Source organism: Microsporum canis, genomic scaffold (assembly GCF_000151145.1).
Source record: "Microsporum canis CBS 113480 supercont1.3 genomic scaffold, whole genome shotgun sequence".
Taxonomy (NCBI): Eukaryota; Fungi; Ascomycota; class Eurotiomycetes; order Onygenales; family Arthrodermataceae; genus Microsporum; species Microsporum canis.
In genome coordinates this window covers 2,683,215-2,700,932 of record NW_003299167.1, presented here as the reverse complement: position 1 = coordinate 2,700,932, position 17,718 = coordinate 2,683,215, and the positions used below count along the sequence as shown (strand labels likewise).

The 17,718-nt window shown below is 45.7% G+C and overlaps 7 protein-coding genes across 7 annotated transcripts; 3 read left to right on the top strand and 4 right to left on the bottom strand.

Moving 5' to 3' along the window:
- Window positions 1-199: 199 nt before the first annotated feature.
- On the top strand, window positions 200-568 carry MCYG_03871 (uncharacterized protein; the record flags this gene model as incomplete). Its single annotated transcript, XM_002848319.1, has 3 exons — window positions 200-317; window positions 343-459; window positions 507-568. 3 exons carry the CDS (start codon window positions 200-202, stop codon window positions 566-568), a joined length of 297 nt encoding a protein of 98 aa, XP_002848365.1.
- Window positions 569-594: 26 nt separating this feature from the next.
- Window positions 595-2,914, bottom strand: MCYG_03870 (conserved hypothetical protein; the record flags this gene model as incomplete). Its single annotated transcript, XM_002848318.1, has 2 exons — window positions 595-1,772; window positions 1,840-2,914. 2 exons carry the CDS (start codon window positions 2,912-2,914, stop codon window positions 595-597), a joined length of 2,253 nt encoding a protein of 750 aa, XP_002848364.1.
- Window positions 2,915-3,376: 462 nt separating this feature from the next.
- Window positions 3,377-5,303, top strand: MCYG_03869 (tRNA nucleotidyltransferase; the record flags this gene model as incomplete). The annotated part of the gene is made up of 3 exons (XM_002848317.1): window positions 3,377-4,382; window positions 4,441-5,004; window positions 5,062-5,303. The coding sequence occupies 3 exons, from the start codon at window positions 3,377-3,379 to the stop codon at window positions 5,301-5,303; spliced, it is 1,812 nt and encodes a 603-aa protein (XP_002848363.1).
- Window positions 5,304-5,698: 395 nt separating this feature from the next.
- On the top strand, window positions 5,699-7,585 carry MCYG_03868 (conserved hypothetical protein; the record flags this gene model as incomplete). Its single annotated transcript, XM_002848316.1, has 3 exons — window positions 5,699-6,071; window positions 6,123-6,577; window positions 6,641-7,585. 3 exons carry the CDS (start codon window positions 5,699-5,701, stop codon window positions 7,583-7,585), a joined length of 1,773 nt encoding a protein of 590 aa, XP_002848362.1.
- A 197-nt stretch (window positions 7,586-7,782) lies between these two features.
- Window positions 7,783-10,941, bottom strand: MCYG_03867 (polyphosphoinositide phosphatase Fig4; the record flags this gene model as incomplete). The annotated part of the gene is made up of 1 exon (XM_002848315.1): window positions 7,783-10,941. The coding sequence occupies one exon, from the start codon at window positions 10,939-10,941 to the stop codon at window positions 7,783-7,785; it is 3,159 nt and encodes a 1,052-aa protein (XP_002848361.1).
- Window positions 10,942-11,426: 485 nt separating this feature from the next.
- On the bottom strand, window positions 11,427-12,800 carry MCYG_03866 (lipase 1; the record flags this gene model as incomplete). Its single annotated transcript, XM_002848314.1, has 1 exon — window positions 11,427-12,800. One exon carries the CDS (start codon window positions 12,798-12,800, stop codon window positions 11,427-11,429), a length of 1,374 nt encoding a protein of 457 aa, XP_002848360.1.
- Window positions 12,801-14,174: 1,374 nt separating this feature from the next.
- Window positions 14,175-16,059, bottom strand: MCYG_03865 (mannosyl-oligosaccharide 1,2-alpha-mannosidase IB; the record flags this gene model as incomplete). The annotated part of the gene is made up of 3 exons (XM_002848313.1): window positions 14,175-14,469; window positions 14,537-15,030; window positions 15,100-16,059. The coding sequence occupies 3 exons, from the start codon at window positions 16,057-16,059 to the stop codon at window positions 14,175-14,177; spliced, it is 1,749 nt and encodes a 582-aa protein (XP_002848359.1).
- Window positions 16,060-17,718: the final 1,659 nt, after the last annotated feature.

Genomic DNA, 17,718 nt, shown 5'->3' with positions numbered 1-17,718 from the left:
ACCAAGCTTGTCTGCGCGACGGCGGACAACATATTTGCACTCAGATCCTAAGAGAGACCCAGAAACCGCTGCAAATATCCGAAACTACGAAAGACGGTATGGGCCGGCAGGAATGTCGACCACTGCAGGGCAATTGAACTCTCAGAAAGAGAAAATATAGAAGTGAAGGAAGCCAGCTGCTCACCCGCCAGTACATGGTATGGCGAGAGACGAGGAGTCGCCTGCAGGTTTCCGAATGAAAAGCAATCCTTTCGTGATTCGAGTAACATCCAAACAAGAAAGCAATTGTAAGTTTAGTAAACTGGCCTTCCGGCTAGGTATCTAACTCGACGTAACATATAGATCAAATAAATGTTTTAGGCCGGGCGGAAAGCGTAGCAATTAGGAGAGGAAAAGACACATTGATTACCCATGGTATTATAGGTGAGCCACTAGAGGATATAAAACAGAAATTGGGCAGTCCGGCCGTGGCCGCCAAGGAGGGCACGCAAGTTAAATGTGGTTAGATAAAGCTCACCCATTATTCAAGGATACATCCCGATATATCGATATATGGTGTATCAGTTAATCGCAGCAGTGGCCATCAACAGTTGCTCATTCAAAGTCGTCATCTGCAGGCTCCTCGTCTTCTGTTTTCAGGCGTGTGGGTGGTTGTGTAGCCTCCAGGGGCCCAACAGACCCCAGGAAAGACCGCCGATGATGGCGAAAGTCGAGCCTCTCATTCATCTCTTCGGTAGTGTCAAGTTGTTCGTCAGTAGACTGTTGTTCCTCTCCTTCTAACCCCTGAGCTTGGAGACAACCCATCTTCACAGACAGCCTCAGTTCCTCAACAAAATTCCGTAAATCAGGAAATGCAAATAAGCCTTCCTCCAGGATATGACCGTAATGCCTTTCAGCTTCCTCCAGGCAGCTAGACGCAAGCGCGGGTTTCCCAATTGCTAGCCAATAGTCAGCAGCGATAAGTGACAACATCCCCGCTTTTCTTCGTCGGGTTCCCCATTTGGTGCCTTCTGTTGCGACTTTGGCTGCGAAACAGGCAGATGTCCGTTCGAATACAAGGATTCTGCCGATTGGGCCGACGAGGTTCATGTTCAAAACTTTCATGTTCCATTTAGCGGCATTTTCGGCGGCTGAACCTCCTCGGGATTTTAGAAGCTCAGCTCCAAGTAGGATAGTGCGTAAGGTGTTTTGGCCGTCTGAGCATCGAGTTAGATAAGAGTAGCAGGCAATGTCCAATAATTGGTCGATAGTGTCGAGTTTTGATTTGATTGTCGATGTTAAGGGGTTAAGTAGCATGCTAATTGCGCACATCTCATGGGCCCCGGCATGGTATCTCCATGCCTTGTCGTTTCCGAAGTCGCTTCTGAGCAGGTCGTACGTGGATGAAGCAAGCTTGAAGTCACGTAGCATAAAGGAATAGTCCGCCATCTTCCGTAGAAGTGCTTCGGGAGAATCAGGCTTATAACAACCCTGGTAAGGATCATAATTACTTCCAGCCCCGCCACCACCAAAAGCGCCGGAGGACTTTGAGCTGGAGCCAAATCCAGTCCAGCGTTTAGAGATAGACATGAAACGACCACTCAAACCTCTTCTCCGGGAGGCAACCTGTTCATTCCAGAAGGCCACGCGGTTCTCCATGTGTGGGATAACAGACTGAGCTACCAGTTCCCTGATAAAAGATATGATTGCTGTTACATCAGACTCAAATATATAGGGAGATTCCCACCCGACGTCTATCAACGGCTCTGCAGATAATGCGAACGTTAGCTTGACTGTAATCAATACAAGTATCAATACAAGTTGCAATACATTACAGCTTTGCAGTAATAGGGGGTATACCTTGCTCTTTCATCTCTATTAGTTCCTCTCGTGAACTTTGCCACTCACAGGGGGGAAATGGCATGCTGTCGTCATCTGTCAAAACACATTGGTTACTTCGAAGCCTCAACATGTGGCAGTGTAGACCAAAATGTCTTTTCATCTGGTCAAATAATGCAGTTGATTGAGCGATGTCATCTCTATCTTCGTCATGAACGAGAACATAATATCGGAGATACTCTGGATGAATCCAGGGCTGGGGCCCTTGTTCTCCATGGCTTGTGCTGGCATATAGCTGCCGTAGGGCTTCCAGAGGAGAAGGTGTACTGGAACTGATGGCTATGACACAGGCCACAGGGTGAAGAAACGTTTCATGAGGAGTAGGAGAGTCCGCAGATAACATGCGCCTTAGAAACAGCTTGTACAGCGGAGATGACAACGTGATGCCCTTGGGAGTAGGCTGGCGTGCGAATATTGAACCACCCCCTGCTCGATTAGATAGTTCCAGATGGCTCTCCAGTACCTTTTCAATTTGTGCTAGAGGGGATATCTTATCTATATCTTCAGCCCCAGCCGCAGAAGCCTGCCGACAACCATTTGAGTGCACAAATCGAACTCCGTAGTCATCCCAGCTCCGACTAGAGCCTACTCCATCCCGTATGATAACCTTTCCGATGATTTTCTCGCCAAACGGCCGTAGGAGTTCACAAAACCCGCCCTTAAGCCCCTTTCTTTGTACAAGCTCGTTCGTCTCTTGTGAAGCATAAACACTGATAGCCGGGGAGAAGGCTCGAATTATAGTTGACCGTATATCATCCGAAGCATCAATATGATGCCTAGCTGGTGAGAGAGTCGAGGATCTGGAGAGCCGCTGGGAGGAGCGAGAAAGACGCCGGTCAGGCGAGCTGGCCCGGGACGAGGGTGAGGACTGTACCTCGGAGGCCAAAGAGTTGTTCAGGGCGGTTTCAGATAGAGAGGTCAGCGCCGATTGCTGCGAGTTTTGCAGACGCTCGGCGTATCTGGACTTGGTGGGAAGAGGTGAAGCCGGCGAGAAGGAGGGCGGCGGTTTGATCGGAGCATCCTCGGGGGTTGTCATGGACAACTTGGTATAATGTCTGACGGAGGCTTGAGTATGCTGGCTCGACTGCTTTCCGTGAACATGTAGCCTATGCTTGTACCTAAGAGAAGAGAGTCTTGTGGTTGAGAGATTAAAGTCAAGTATTGAGGTCGGCAAGTTTGATGCTGGCGTTGTTGTTGTTCAGCCCAACGAGGATGACTTCATTTCGCTGGATGGTATTTTTTTTTGCTTTCTATATTTTATTTTGAATGCACCAACGCTGTGCTAGATAAACATGCAGTTAACTAATTTCTACCCAGTCTCGCTATTCTCATTCTACATATGACATCTTTAGGTGCGACTCTTATTCCTGGCTATTGTGAAGAAATGGCTGCCACTGACTCATGTGTATATAGATGAAGAACCTGCTTCTGTCCACACCAATTAGCACTCCTAAAAAAGATATATAAGGAGATATATCTCTAGGTGGACATCGAATCGATGCGCCTAGGGCTCAGATTACCGGGAGCCCTCTGTCTACGAACTCTTCCTGCGCGCCAAAGACCTGGCTCGAAAGTTCTCTGCCCTCTTGCGAACCGCTTTAACCATACCAAACGGACGGCTGTTTTGTCTATGAGTGACCTCTTTAGCAAAGCTGAGAGACCAAACAAACGGAGACGCATCGTGAACTCGGCTGTACCCGACAGTGCAATGGCACAGGGGACTGGAGGGCAGACACCGCGGGTGCACCTAAGCTCAGAAGAAGCACTCCTACGGAGACTACTGCTTGACACTGTTGAGCATATATGTCTCAGACAGAAGAATAAAGTCAATGGCCCAGATCTTGTTCTCCGTTTTACTGGAGGATGGGTTCGTGATAAACTCTTGGGCGTTGACAGTCAAGATATTGATGTAGGGATCAGCACCATGACTGGTTACGATTTTGGTCTTGCATTGAAGGAATATCTTGATATCCCCGAAAAACTCGAGAAGTACAAAGCGCACTATCCAGTGCACGCTCTCAAGGGCATCATTGGCGGACTGCATAAAATTGCCGCAAATCCGAAGAAATCTAAACATCTCGAGACAACTACCATTCGAGTCTTCGGGTTTGACGTGGATTTGGTGAACTTGAGGAAAGAAACCTATACCGATGACAGCCGGAACCCCCAAGTTGAGTTTGGAACCGCGGAAGAGGATGCCCTTCGCCGCGATGCCACCGTGAATGCATTGTTTTACAACTTACATACTGACGAAGTAGAAGACTTCACCGGCAGAGGGCTGAGTGACATGGAATCAAAACTGATTCGCACACCACTGGCGCCCTATCAAACTTTCAAAGATGACCCATTGAGAGTCCTGAGGTTAATTCGGTTTGCCAGTAGACTTGGATACACCATCGATCCCGATACAGAGACGTCGATGTATAACGATGACATCAAACATTCCCTCAAATTAAAAATAAGTCAAGAGAGGATTGGCATCGAGATTGAGAAGATGCTCCGCGGTATGTTTTGAGTATCACGTCCTAACCCGTATCAATACTCACACAGAGCCTTATTTAGGTCCTGACCCACTAGGCTCATTAGAAATTATAAATCGGCTAGGTTTATATGACACTATCTTTTCGGACCATCAGAGTGAGGCAACTGTTGATACATCTCCATGGCCGGTTGTCTATACGTTACTCAACAGCATCTTAAATGATGAATTGAACTCTGGAATATCACATGAGCTACGAAAGTCTGTCAAAGGCTTCCTCGTCCGTGATAAAGATGAAAAGTACCGATCATGGATGATTGCTGCACTTTCCCCTTGGGCAATGGTCGATGTTAAAAATCCCTTAACCGAAGATGAGGTTAAGAAAATGGCACCACACCCAGCAAGGGTTGCCCGGGATAGTCTAAGATGCGAAAAGAAATTGACAACCTTGCTAAGCGTCGCAATCACCCACTACGGACTTATCTCTGACGTGAAGACAGCCTTTGTCAATGGGGAGCTTAATACTTGTCTGGCTGATACCCGCTGGAAACTTGCAAAACTTATCCGAACTTTAGGGGCTGACTGGAGACTCTGTTTTATCCAGGCAATGCTCTTGGATGTCATGCAAGGGAAAGCTGCTGAACTTGGTAAGTGCAACTATCTCCGAACTGATGAGTCTAACCATACTAATGCTCTTTGTATAGTATTGAAAGATTACCTTAAGATGCTGCAGTTTCTCGAAGAACAGAATCTCCTTGATGTATATAACCTCCGGCCTCTTGTGAACGGACGTGATATGATAGCAGCCTTGAATGCGAAGCCAGGAGCATGGCTAACTTCCGCCCTGGAAATTACCGTGGAATGGCAAATTCGGAATCCAGATCGGTCAGATGCAGAGGGCGCAATAGACGAAGCTATTCGGAGGAGAGAAGAGTTCAAACAATAGGCATTTCAAGCATACCTCCTGCAAGCATAGATTCAGAAAACAACTTCCGCAAAGAAGAATACTAGTTATGTATCAATCTTGTTAAATCATTTCTAACGTGTCACTTCAATGACAAATAACCAACCAGCCCTCGATTATCAAACGCTCTAATAGTATATTGACTACGAAGTAATAGCATGGTCGATACGTCTGGATAAGCATTTGTACATCGCGCATAATTATTTGACTAGTTTTAACGTTAACTAGCGCGCCACTCTGTTTTATCTCACTAGTAAACAACGAATTTCTCCGACCCCGAGTTAGTAAAAGAGCACGTATTTATTATGTGTCTATACCTCTTCAGAATTTCTAGTGACCATCATCTTATTAGCTGTACCTAAGCTGCAGTGGAAAATATGGACGCGTGCCGTGAAGCAGCTAGAAGTTGTCTCCAGCGGGCCCAAGGCAACGATGACCCAAACATTTATATCCAAGATGCAACACCATACAACATAGAACTCTATGATCTCTGGTCAGATCTTGATGGATATAGAGATAGCAATTATGTCAGTGCCCATATTCTTGTTTCTAAGATTGAAAAGCTAACGAAACAACAGGTCTTGGAAAATCTCCTCATTGTAGAGGCTTGCCTTCGGGACAGAAAGGCTGAAATACCACATGATGACCAAGATAGAAGTGCAGCGAATTCAATTCTACAGTGGACATTGGGAGTTATCCCTCCAGGGGAGAATCTTGCAGCGACCTGGGACGAGTTTCAGCTTGCAGATGGTTCGCATCACCCACCCTTGACGGACGATTTGATATATTAACTATACATAGAGGAACGACGAGCATCGATTTTATCGAAATATCGAGAGGAGCGGGTTAAATCGACCGTGGGAATACGTATCATAAGCCTTATTGAGCCCATTATTTTGGTTGAAAACACAGAAGATATCCTCTCGGCCGTTGCAGTATTCAATTCACCCTGTGACCCTTGGACAACGAACGAAGGCTCTCAAATGGCCAACAGCTTTCTTCAAAAGTATGAGTTGAAACTCCGTCATGAGCAGGGCTTATTTGAAACTACTATAGAAAATATTCTTCTAAAGAAGGTGAAACCCGCCTTTTCCAAAACTAAGACTCCCGCAATCACCCCTGCAGGGCGCAAGAACGTCCATCCCATTCCACAGCCCAGTTTTGACCCTACGTTATTTGATACTGGGTCAAAGCCATGGAAGTTTAAAGAAGGATATATTGTATCAATCCTTAGATGGATTATCGGTCAATACCAGGTATGTAAGATTCCCATGGTGGTATTCTTTTGGTATTTAGAGGCTGATGAAATGGGAATATAGGCAACAGATCTCAGTATGATTGAACGACATTTCCCACTGCTTGTTCCTGCAATCTTATCCTTCATTGACGATGAGTGCCTTGCATTCAAAGCCGTGGGTTGCAGTTTACTTGGGAATCTCCTTAGCCCTCTTGAACAGGCCAAGTCTGATATCCTACGCCGAACAAATCTTGACTCTGTATTTCAAGATGCGCTGTCTAATTGCCTCTTATTCATCCCCACTATTACTCCAGAGAATGAATCTGTCTATCTCCTAAACTTTGCATACCCAGCTATATTCAGCGTTATTCGAACTCGGTTTTCCTCTGTTACTACACATAGGGCGGATACCGGCGGACAACTACCTTCGAAAACTAAGGCTGAAGTCGAAAAGGACGCTCAATTACGTGCTATATCCATTTCGCGAATCCTGAGACATCATATTATGTCCTCCTATCTTCACACCAGCAGCCCGCGGCCGGCCGAAGACACATCCATATCTTCATATCCACACCCATTACTTTCCACACTATTGCTTAAGCAGTTAACCGAATCCATCGACGCCCTTGAAATTGAAGCAACGAAATATTTACAAGACATCATTCCAATGCTCACCTCAACTCTTACCAACCCCTTTGGGGTAGCATATATACCATTACTTATCACAGCTGCTGAGTGCTATCAGTCGGTTATTTTGAATTGTTGGCCACGCTTGTCAAGGTGGAGAGGAGACATACTTGCTGGAGTATGCGCATGCTGGCTTCATTTATGTGACGACGAAGAGGACGGCCTATCCTTGAGTGATGAGAAGCTAGAGGACAGGACGTATCTTCGTTCAATTCTACAGCGCTTAGTTTCTCTTTTGAAGGTTATTGAGGCCGAGGAAGTCGTTGATCTCGATACTGAGCTCAAGTCTTTGGCTAATGCCGATGCTAGGCTGGAAAATCTTCTGCTCATGTCTCCGTGATGGCTTTTAGCGTGTTCATTAAACCGTTGACCACCATATGATAGATATAGTTTGTCGACAATATTAATGTTTACTTGGAGGGTAGACATGTTGACTTTATATGATAATTTACTAGGCTAACTAGGGTATCAAAAATCAAGGTCATATAGCAAAAATTTGCAAGAAATGTAATGACTGATTCTATAGAGCAAGAAGTATCACACCTCAACACCTTGTTTGAACAAACTCTTTCCCCTCAGCCATTGTCTATAGCGCTTATAACGCTTTTTGTCATAGTCATCCTTGTTAACGGTTAGCCCTTCATCTCCAACAGTTAAGAAGTCTGTGTAATCCGCCATGCTACTCTCAGCGATTGTATTTAAACTCGCATTTTCTAGATTGCTCCTATTTGCGTATTCAAAAAGGTCCAGATTAGAACTCCTTTCTGCCAACGAGGTAGCCGTTGGGGACGCCTCCGATGTCACAACCAACGGCACCTTGAGTGGGTGGTTGACATAGCGTTCGTACTCTTCTGCTTCTGCGGAAGAGATGGATGGGTTGAGAGAATCAGCAATCAACTGGCCAAAACTCCATTGGGAAATTTGAGCTTTAGTAGCGTTATACGGAGGATGGCTATATGCATTTGTTAAAGAGACCGGATCATTAGGCTGAAGAGAATCTGTGGTTGGAGGCTTTTGTGCTCCCTTTAGAATGCCAGATTGAGGTGCGAGCCGTCCGGAAGAGGGTTGAAGCCAATGCTGCAGTGGCATTGCACCCGAATAAACATTATTTGGTCCACTTTTGTGGTCTTTTGATTCATCAGAAGGTTCTTGAATCGTAAGTCGTTTATTTGGCGGATTCTTTCTGTCACGCTGGTGTTCCGGTTCGTGGTCTGTTCTAACAATAAAGGGGCTAAGGTCGTGTTCTCCGGGATGCATAGATTGTAACCGATAATCCGGGAGTTTAGTTCTCATCTTGAACGAGAACATTTTAGAAAATGACGATATTGCTCTCGGTCTGTAATACTCAAGCCAATAATCATCGAATTCCCGGATACGTTTGCTTGCCAGAGTTGAGGAAGCTGAAGGCGCGGGTGGCATTCCTCGCTTTTGAAGATGTTCTTCATTAAACCAATGTATGTAATTTTGCTTGTGTGTTGCGAGCCGCGCTCGTGGATCCGAATGATGTAGATAATAATCAGTGGTGAGGTTCCAGAGCATGGGAATATTTTCAGAAAACACATAGTTTCCTAAAAATAAATTGTATGCTTCTTGTCTCTGAGCATCAAGGAAAGAATTATTGTAGTACCGTTTAAAACTCTCCACCATGTCTCTGGAGTGGCCTGTCCACTGGTTTAATTTCCGATATGTGGCCATTGTATTCACAAGATGGGAACCGCCATACTGCACTGCAATGGTATCACCATGGCCATGCCACATATTTGTGAATATATTAATAGCATCAGTGTCATACTCTATGTATGTGTGGTCAATTATTCCAAGGGCTTGCAGTTGATATCCTAAAGCACGTTTTGCAATGACAAATTGTGCCGCATTTGTTCGATCGAGACAATCGATACAGTTTGTTCTTGCGATTCCATTTTGCATGCGTAGTCCAGATTCTTCGTCCTCGCCATTTCGGAAAAATCCAGTTTTTGGTATTATATCATCTGCTATTGATTCCAATGTCCCGATGACATCCTGATCCCGACTCTTCGATGCCCTGCTCATATCCCAGGCACGGTATATGATTTTCTTACCATCTGGAAGGAATTGATTCAAATAATTTACAGCATTGGTGTACTCGGTTAATAGCTTCGACTCACGAGGAATCTTTTCCCTTGCCTTAATAAGATTTAGGACATAGACGGGGGTACCGTATCTTTCGAAGAGGTTGTTGAAATGGAGAGCTGCTGCCGAGTAAAACGGGTCAACAAGGCTTAGCGAAATATCTGGCTTGGGAGTAACCCCGGTACTATCTTGTGTCCAAGCTAAAGGGATACTCCCACGGTGCTGGACGTAAGATGTGTATTGTGGATTTGCAAATAGCTCAGGCCCAGGTGCATGGAATGACGTGGTCAACATATCAGAAACAATTTGTTCGGTTTCAACATCATTTGCAACATAGCCAAGGTCATTCACGCCACGTTTGAGATAGCGTGCACCAGCGAAAAACCTGGATCGGCGAGCAATGAGAGTCAGGTATACAAGCCTTCCATATATTGATATAGCTGACTGGTCAACATATCCGTGGGTAATTGGCAGAAACCAATCATATACGTTTTTGAGCAACTTGATGGCAGGGTTAAGAAAATATTGGTTCCAGACGAACATAGAATTATGGTTCTGATTTTCGTAGCTACGTTGACCATTCCTAATAGCTTGTCGCTCTGAAACAATATTGTCTTGTAGCGTTCGGGAGATGTTATACGAGTAACTGAAATAGAATGACCGTGTTAAGTCAATGTTATTCATGACCGCAATGAACCTAGCCTCGTCTGCATGCTTTTCAGGCCGTTGTTTTGTTGTGGCCGGGGAATCCAAGGGTATAAGCTCAGTTCCGTCTATTTGATAAATATAATGTCCCCCAAGCATGGCAACCTGGCTTCGTTTGGTAATCAAGAGCATATAGTAGGAGCCTGTAAAACGTATAAAACCTAGAAGGCCCCATGTGCTGCAGCGTAGCTTCAATCCGCCGGAGATTTTATTGCCATCATCTACAGCATCGAGGAGTTGATTCATCTCCTTCTTCGAATATATAGTTTCATCTTCTGCAATGACAAGATCTTCATCTGGGTCTGAGGTACGATCGATCTTCAGCATCCGAAAACGTCGGTCTAGGAGATCCATCCCGACCAAGTAATATCTTGTAGCTGTTTCGTAGAGCGAGAATTTGTGCATTTTCGCAAACGGAAGCTCTCCATCTTTCTCAGCATCTCTGACACTATTGCCATCACTCCTGATTTCAGTATCATCTCGGCTTCTATGTGCTGCACTGGTTGGCGAAGTGGTTCTCTCGAATGATTTGGCAATATAGGGTTCCTCATCACCGCCTTCTCCGTCATCATCAAATATTAGCATGCTGGCTGAGCCACGGCGTTCCTCGAAGGAATGATTTGATGCTTTAGAATCGAATGCCTGCTGCGAAGTTGGGGTACGTGTATCTTCAATTCGTCGTCGTTGTGATTCAGGCAGGTTCAGGGCGGTTGCCGGGGAGTCAGTCAGGGGCAAATTAGCACTATTATTGTCTTCTATAGCATTAGTAAGTCCTCCACCACCTTCACGTCGAATGACACTATCAAATGATGTCTTCTTGATATCTGTAGGCTCGTGCGGTTGTGGCTGACAAGCAGCTGATTGCTCGCAGAATGAGCCCATTTCCGCTACAGCGTTTAGAGATAGAGCTACATCATCAAAACTCTCCATTCTCTTGAGCTTGCAGCCTTAGACAGGCCAAGAAATTTTATAAAATAGCCCCGGAAAGATGGAAGAAAGCTCACTTTCCATATTTCTAGCTGCTTTGCCAACGAGATTTGAGGGCTGCGGTCCAAGGTATGCTTAGTCACCAAGATAAGATAAGGATATAATTAATCCATCAGGAGCCAATAATATATTAAGATCGCAATATTGAATGCGCTAGAGAACCTAACTGGTCAATATTTATCAATTAAGTAATCAATTACTTTCTGCACTACCTAAAGTGGAAATAGAAATATATTGACCATTTAAAAGTTTCAAACTTCAGAAAAAATACGCGCTTCTCAAGAATTAATTCGTTTCCAACTGGTTTTAGTCCAAAGGCACACACTGTGCGAAAAGCATCATGAATATATACAGATGTGTTAAAACCCATTCATTATTCGTTAATGAGGAAAGTTGAGACTGGCAGGGCCCATAATAGGCCTGCCTAACAGCACCAGGAATTCCTTGATAAGAGTCAAGCTCATAACCCTTAGGGCCCGGGGGTCCAAGAAACTGATAAACTCCTTGGACTCTCTGCATTTAGTACCAACGGATTTGCCCTCAAATCTATCGGCGAGCCAGTTTAGGGCATCGGGGGCCCCGGTGACCGCCAGAATGATGTGGTTTGCTGTCAAATCGCGGTTATGGTGGACGATGGCACCATTGTCGCAATAATGTTTGACAAGAGCATTGGTGTCGTCCGCACGACTGACTTCGTCTCTATCAGCCTTGTAGACGAAGAGAGGGATCTTGGGGATATTCTTTCCCATCGAGTTTTCATCCATAATGGCCACCAAATCTGGTCGCTCTAATATCTTCGGATCTTTCACATATGTAAGTATGTCTTGGTATGCAAAATCGAGAATGTTCGCCAGAAAACACTGATCTGCCGCCCTCAAAAAATCCTTTTTCTTTTCGGGAAGTATGTCTTCTTCAACAACCTTCTGTATTACCGGGTAGTCTTTGCTCAGCCCATAGATACCTCCAGCTATCAGACCAGTCCAGATGCTCTTGTTCGCGGATTGAATAACTGTTTTGACCCTAGGCACCGTTCCTCCCAGTGCAGCGCCCGCAATTTTCAGTTCTGGAGCATAGCTTGGCTGAAGTTCAGCAGCAAAACCAGACGCCAGGCTGCCCCCGGAATAACCCCACATTGTGATAGTGGCATCTTTTGCTACGCCGCTGAAACTGGTTGAGGCAAGAGTTGCACGGATACCGTCAAGCACGGCATATCCGGCACGAGAGTTTGCTAACCATGAGCCTTGCAGCCCTTCAAAGTCAGGGGCTGTCAATACCCATCCATTATTAAGGGCAGCAATCATTAGGAGAAATTCAGCTTCAGTGATGATTGTACCCAGTTTTGGTCCAGTCTGATGGTCCTTCTGGATGGCATAGGAGACACCGCAATTTGGAGAGGCAGCATCCTCTGCAACCTGGAAGGAGAGTAGTTTCTTGTAGTTGGGATTCTTAGGAACCAAAATCGTGGTTACGGCGACGGTTGCGTTGGCAAAGTTATCGGATGTGCGATACATGACATGATGGGCACTCTGCAATCTCACAGGAATTTTGCCTATAACTGCAACAGGATTGGGTACTTTTCGTTGCTTCAAAATGGCACCTGGCTGAGCATTCTCATAGCCTTCGGGTGGTTGGTAAAAAGGGTCTTCAGACGGCAATGGAGCTGTACCACGGAGCTGAAGACGCCATGGTGGCAGGGCTTGGACAGTGAGAGCGAAAAACAGCAGGCCAAGCCAGAGCTTGAGGTAGACGATCATGCTGACAATTTTTTTTAATTAGATGGTCGATGAGGAGTAAGGCTTCAGAAAAGGAGAGATGGTACCAATGGGGGAAAGAAATGGTTTGAAGACCCCTAGGGAGACGAAGATTAAGGAGGCGAGCAACCAGTGCACTTTATATCCTATCCACAGCAAGAGACAATGTTTTGAGCCCTCTTACTTTCCCCGGATTTTTATGGCTCTTTCTCTTCAACCCCTCATGGGGTATGAATTTTACTCTAACTCTAAGGAGTCCTCCACAGTGCGGATACCTTAATATTCGCACCAAAGCGGCCCCGACGAGACAGGCCGCCCGGGACGACAACTACATTGCAATTTTTGGTGGTGGTTTTTGGTGTCAACCTCGGTCTAAATGATCAAAAAGGCAGCTGATAGAGCCAAGAACTCGGTACGAGCTTTAAAGATTTGGTCCTAGTAGCGGCCCTTGAGGCTATAAGGCAAGTGGCGCTGAGCAATGATTACGAAATTGATGATTCTCTACAGTTGTATTGTGCGAAACATGGTGACTGCTCGGCTACTCGATCTACATTTCCAATCTGAACTGTATAGAGAGTAGCCAGGCCCCAACCGTACGACCGGTTTCGTTATTGTTGTTACGACACTATGTACTCCAATGCCAGTCGCCAACAACGAGGTCACGAGAAGTGATGGATTTATGGAGAAAACCCCGGGATCCGAGTTTAAATTTGGGTTCAAGTCCCTGGCCCCTGGAGTTTGCAAGTTCATCAAGAGTCAATTGGTGCGTCCCCAGATTTGCCTAAAGTTACAAAGTTAAAGGCCACCTCCTCCACACATTTGTGTAAGTTTACCATGCAGTTAAGGCATAAGTAGAGGGTACATACATTAATGTGAAGTGCAGGATTTTGTGAAGCCAGTATCCCTGTGGCCCGAAAATGGGAGTGTATGTGGATACACAAACCTACAGGTTTACGATCGAGTAAGGTTTTTTCTTGAGCAGGGTCGTCTCCATAGTTACTCATCTCACCAAGCTTGTTACCAGCGTCGGATTATCCCCGGATTTAGTCATCCTTTAATAGAGTTAGGCTTTTCGGTGCAGCGACACCGACCAGCGCTGCGCCAGCGGGGGAAACACACAAGATGAAGAAAAAAGATGACTAGAAGTTGAAAAGGGGCCCGATAGAGGAGCAGGGACCGAAAAAGATGATCCGAGATTCACATGGGCGCGGCCTTCGGATTGTCAGTTGCTTCCGTGGCTATAAGCATTGCTTCGTATTTTGTAGACAAGAACCTGTCCGGATGCTTGATTATATAACAGAATCTCTTTGAATTGATAAAGAGATGAGAAGATATTGCATGTGGGAAAAGAGAGAGAAAGGTGGGTGAAATGGAAGCCTAGGTCGGGCGTAGCAATGGGTGTGCTTCCGTGTTAAAAATATATTTATCCAAACTAATGAGGTCCGGCTCACTGAATAGAAGGTAGAAATATTTCAAGGTTTCACCCGTCCAAAAGGACTCCATCTCGTCTTTAATGATGGGATGAGATGCAGTGACATCTTCAACGGCACCATAACCGATCTTGGTCTTGGAGATTTTGTCAATTGCAGTGAACATCTCCCAGCCTTTATCCTGGAGAGCTGTGTCCCCCGTAATTCGGTATAGGATAAATACTGATTCAATGGCTTCCGGGCTGAAGCCGCAGTGTGTCAGAATTAACCACGCCATGCCAAAAAATTTTTAAAACCAAGAATGCTCACCGAAGATGATATGTGGGATCGGATATCAACCTGAACCCAGGATATATTCCCTTTTCCTTTGCCCGCTGTTTAAGCTCATCTATTGGTTGTTGGTTATCTTCATCGCTATTGAGCCATTCACGTATATTCCAACTACATCCAGCGTGTTCGTCCATGCAAGTGACGGCGCGATAGGTTTCTGGCATAACCCCTGTAGGCATGCTCTTGTAAGCCCAGATGCAACCGTCTACAAGCTTCCTGCCAATGGCGAGTTCATCCGGACGATTAAAGATTTTGGAACCGATCGCCAGCATCCCTCCAACAAAGCAGGTTAGATGTTGGCTCTCGGGTTCTAAACTGATAGACTTTCCCCTGGCGCGCAGTGTACCAGAAATCAAAATATCGTCCCCATCTTCCGTCATGGGTCGGAAGAACATATGCTTCTTGGCCACGTCAACAGCTTTTTCATACATCTTGCGATACTGCGGCGATCGTCCACCAAGCATGAGATATTCCTAATTGAGTAAGTTACTGTGTTTTACTGGATGTGTTGTTTAATATAAAGGACATCATTATACCCATACCTTGGGCAGATATTCGTAGAGAGAATCTGCTAGCCCGCCAAAGGAGAATCTGTTATCAACCTGAAAGTTGGGTGTCAGGGCATCGATGGATATAGGCCAGAGCCCGGGGAGTGCAGTATAATCCTGGTTCTTATCCAATACGTTGGTGATACGCTGAATCGCATCATAATATTTTGGATCCCCCGTCAACTGAGTCAGATGAGTAAACTCTAGTGAAAGCGAACCAAGTTCAGCAAGAACGTTGACGTTGCTAGCATCCTGGTCTCGTTTCTCCTTTGATGCCAACCAGAACCAACGAAGGACAGGCATCCTGTTTGGTGTATCAAATGCGATATACAGCATATCGCCCAGATCGACGGCCTTTTGGAGGAGGACAGGATACGCTCCATCCGTCAAGTCGTGAGCAGCCAACAAGCCACCCAGATAACGAATCGTGACCTCAAAGATGTTGAGGGTAAGAGTCTCTGAGGAGGAAAAATCGATACTGGAGACTGTAGCAACCGCTTCTTCGAATTCCTCCTTTAGCCCCATGATCCAGAGCGTGTCCAGGCTATCAATCAATGTTGCCCCCCACCCACCAAACGTATGCTTGCTCTTCCCGGAGAGAGGGCCAACCTCGTCCGTCCCCCAAGCATGGTCTCTATATCCTTTCCAGGAATGGAGGAAGGCCAATTTTATTGCATCTCTTCTCTTCAAGCGCAGTGCCTTTGCATCTCCATCTTCTTCTTCCTCAAAGCCGTATTGGATAGGCGGAATCTCTGCCGGTTTCTGATCAGGTAGCGGGATCATCGAGGTAACAGGGTGATCTGGGACATAGTCCTTCCACCAATGATGAAAACGCTGCTGCCGAGAAGTGGACACGGAGCCATTTGATACCACCGATTTCTTACGAAGTAGGCTTAAAACGAAGAAGGACGATAATAATATTGGTAGTATAAATCTTCGACGGATGAGGCCCATATCAGATCAGAACCAAAGAAAAAAAGGAGAGGAGGGAATAAGAATTGATAAAGACTGTATGATAACGAAAGAAACAATAATAATGAAAGAACACCTACAGGAAGGAAAAGAGAGGGCAGAGTGAAACAATCACACTGATGCTGTAATATTCGTCATCCAGCAAGTTCCAGCTTCAGGAGAAGAAGCCAAGAGTCGCCCCATGATGATGCAGCTGGTGGAGAGCTTGACTCAGCCCTGCCCGTCGTCCGTTCATATTTGATGTGTAGATAAAACCAGGAGTCTCGATCGGGCTATCTAGATGAAGGGTGGAGGCGAAGATACAAGATGGATTCCGATGAAGCAGAAGAAGTTGGGGTGGTTAAAGTATTTTGATCTTGTCGCCAGACTTTTCTGGCCCCTGGCCTTTTTCAGGTACCGAGGTCCAGCGACACACCCCTGGACATGCAAGTACGCAGATAGTGGTTTAACTAGGCAGCGTGGGTGAGTCTGGAAGTATTGGTTGTTGGCATATCCTACTTGTAGCCATGGAGTTTTTATCCTGCTTATGCTAAGTACGTAGGGCTACGGAGCACTTCTGCCGTAACCAGGCATACCGTAAATCGTGGACCTTGAACAGGGCGGAGGAAAGAGAAGATATCTGCTATCGTCCGGATCACTATGGATCATGCTTCGTCTTTCAGACGAAACCTTTATTCCTGTCTCGAGAGAGGCTCCTGAGGTTACCAAGGTCACCAAATTATACATATAACCGCCGTTCAAACTGGTTGATATCTAATAGAATATCCTATGTCAGCACTTTATATCAGTAACTACAGAATAGTAGAGCCAGGAATAGTTTTCCCCTTAAACTGCAAGGAATGCCTGGTGCCAGTTATATCATGTGACATTCATGTCTTGGTGACAGGTTGGTAAGAAAAGTCGAGCTGAGATGGAGATTTATGTGCTGGCTATTCAAAAGAGAGAGATATAAAGAAAGACGGGATAGTCTGGGTGGTATGAAGGTGTCGTAGCCTCTGGAAGGCCATCGTGTAGGCCGTTCCGTTGGGAGAAGCCGTCAGGATAGCCTGCAGATAGAACATCTTTGCCAGGCAGTATACTCCGTACTTATTACTTATTGACAGCCCTTTGTCCTTTTTAAGGAGGCCTTCGCTTCATCGCTTATTGTTAGTCTGCTTCAAAAGGACCGGCAATGAGCTTTCACTCTGTATCTCACTGAAGAATCCGCTGTTGACAAGAACCAGCTTTCGACAGCAAAAACATCCCGCCCGAAACGTCTAGTTACCCAGCTGGTCCAACGGCCGGATGACATCAGTAGGGCGCATGGAAAGTCAAGTCGACGCTGTCATCACCAGTTAGTTACTTTGCTCGTGTGGCTTGTTGCGTGGAAGATACTCGAAACTCAGCGATTCGCGTGGGGTAAAAGGAAGAAGATCCAGAGATGTGTTCTTTTCTCGAAGCTCCAAGTTAAAAAAAATAGGGTTGACTCAAACTTGTTTCGTTTTTATTTACGTCGGAAAGAGAGCGAGAGAGAGAGAGAGAGAGAAGTGAATGCTGTGTAGCAAAGCAATACACACGTTATTGTTCGCAGTTATCAATAATATCCAACTCCTCCGCCTGTGTTTATCGGCATTTTCCGCCTCTCCAAATGCGCTGAAACTT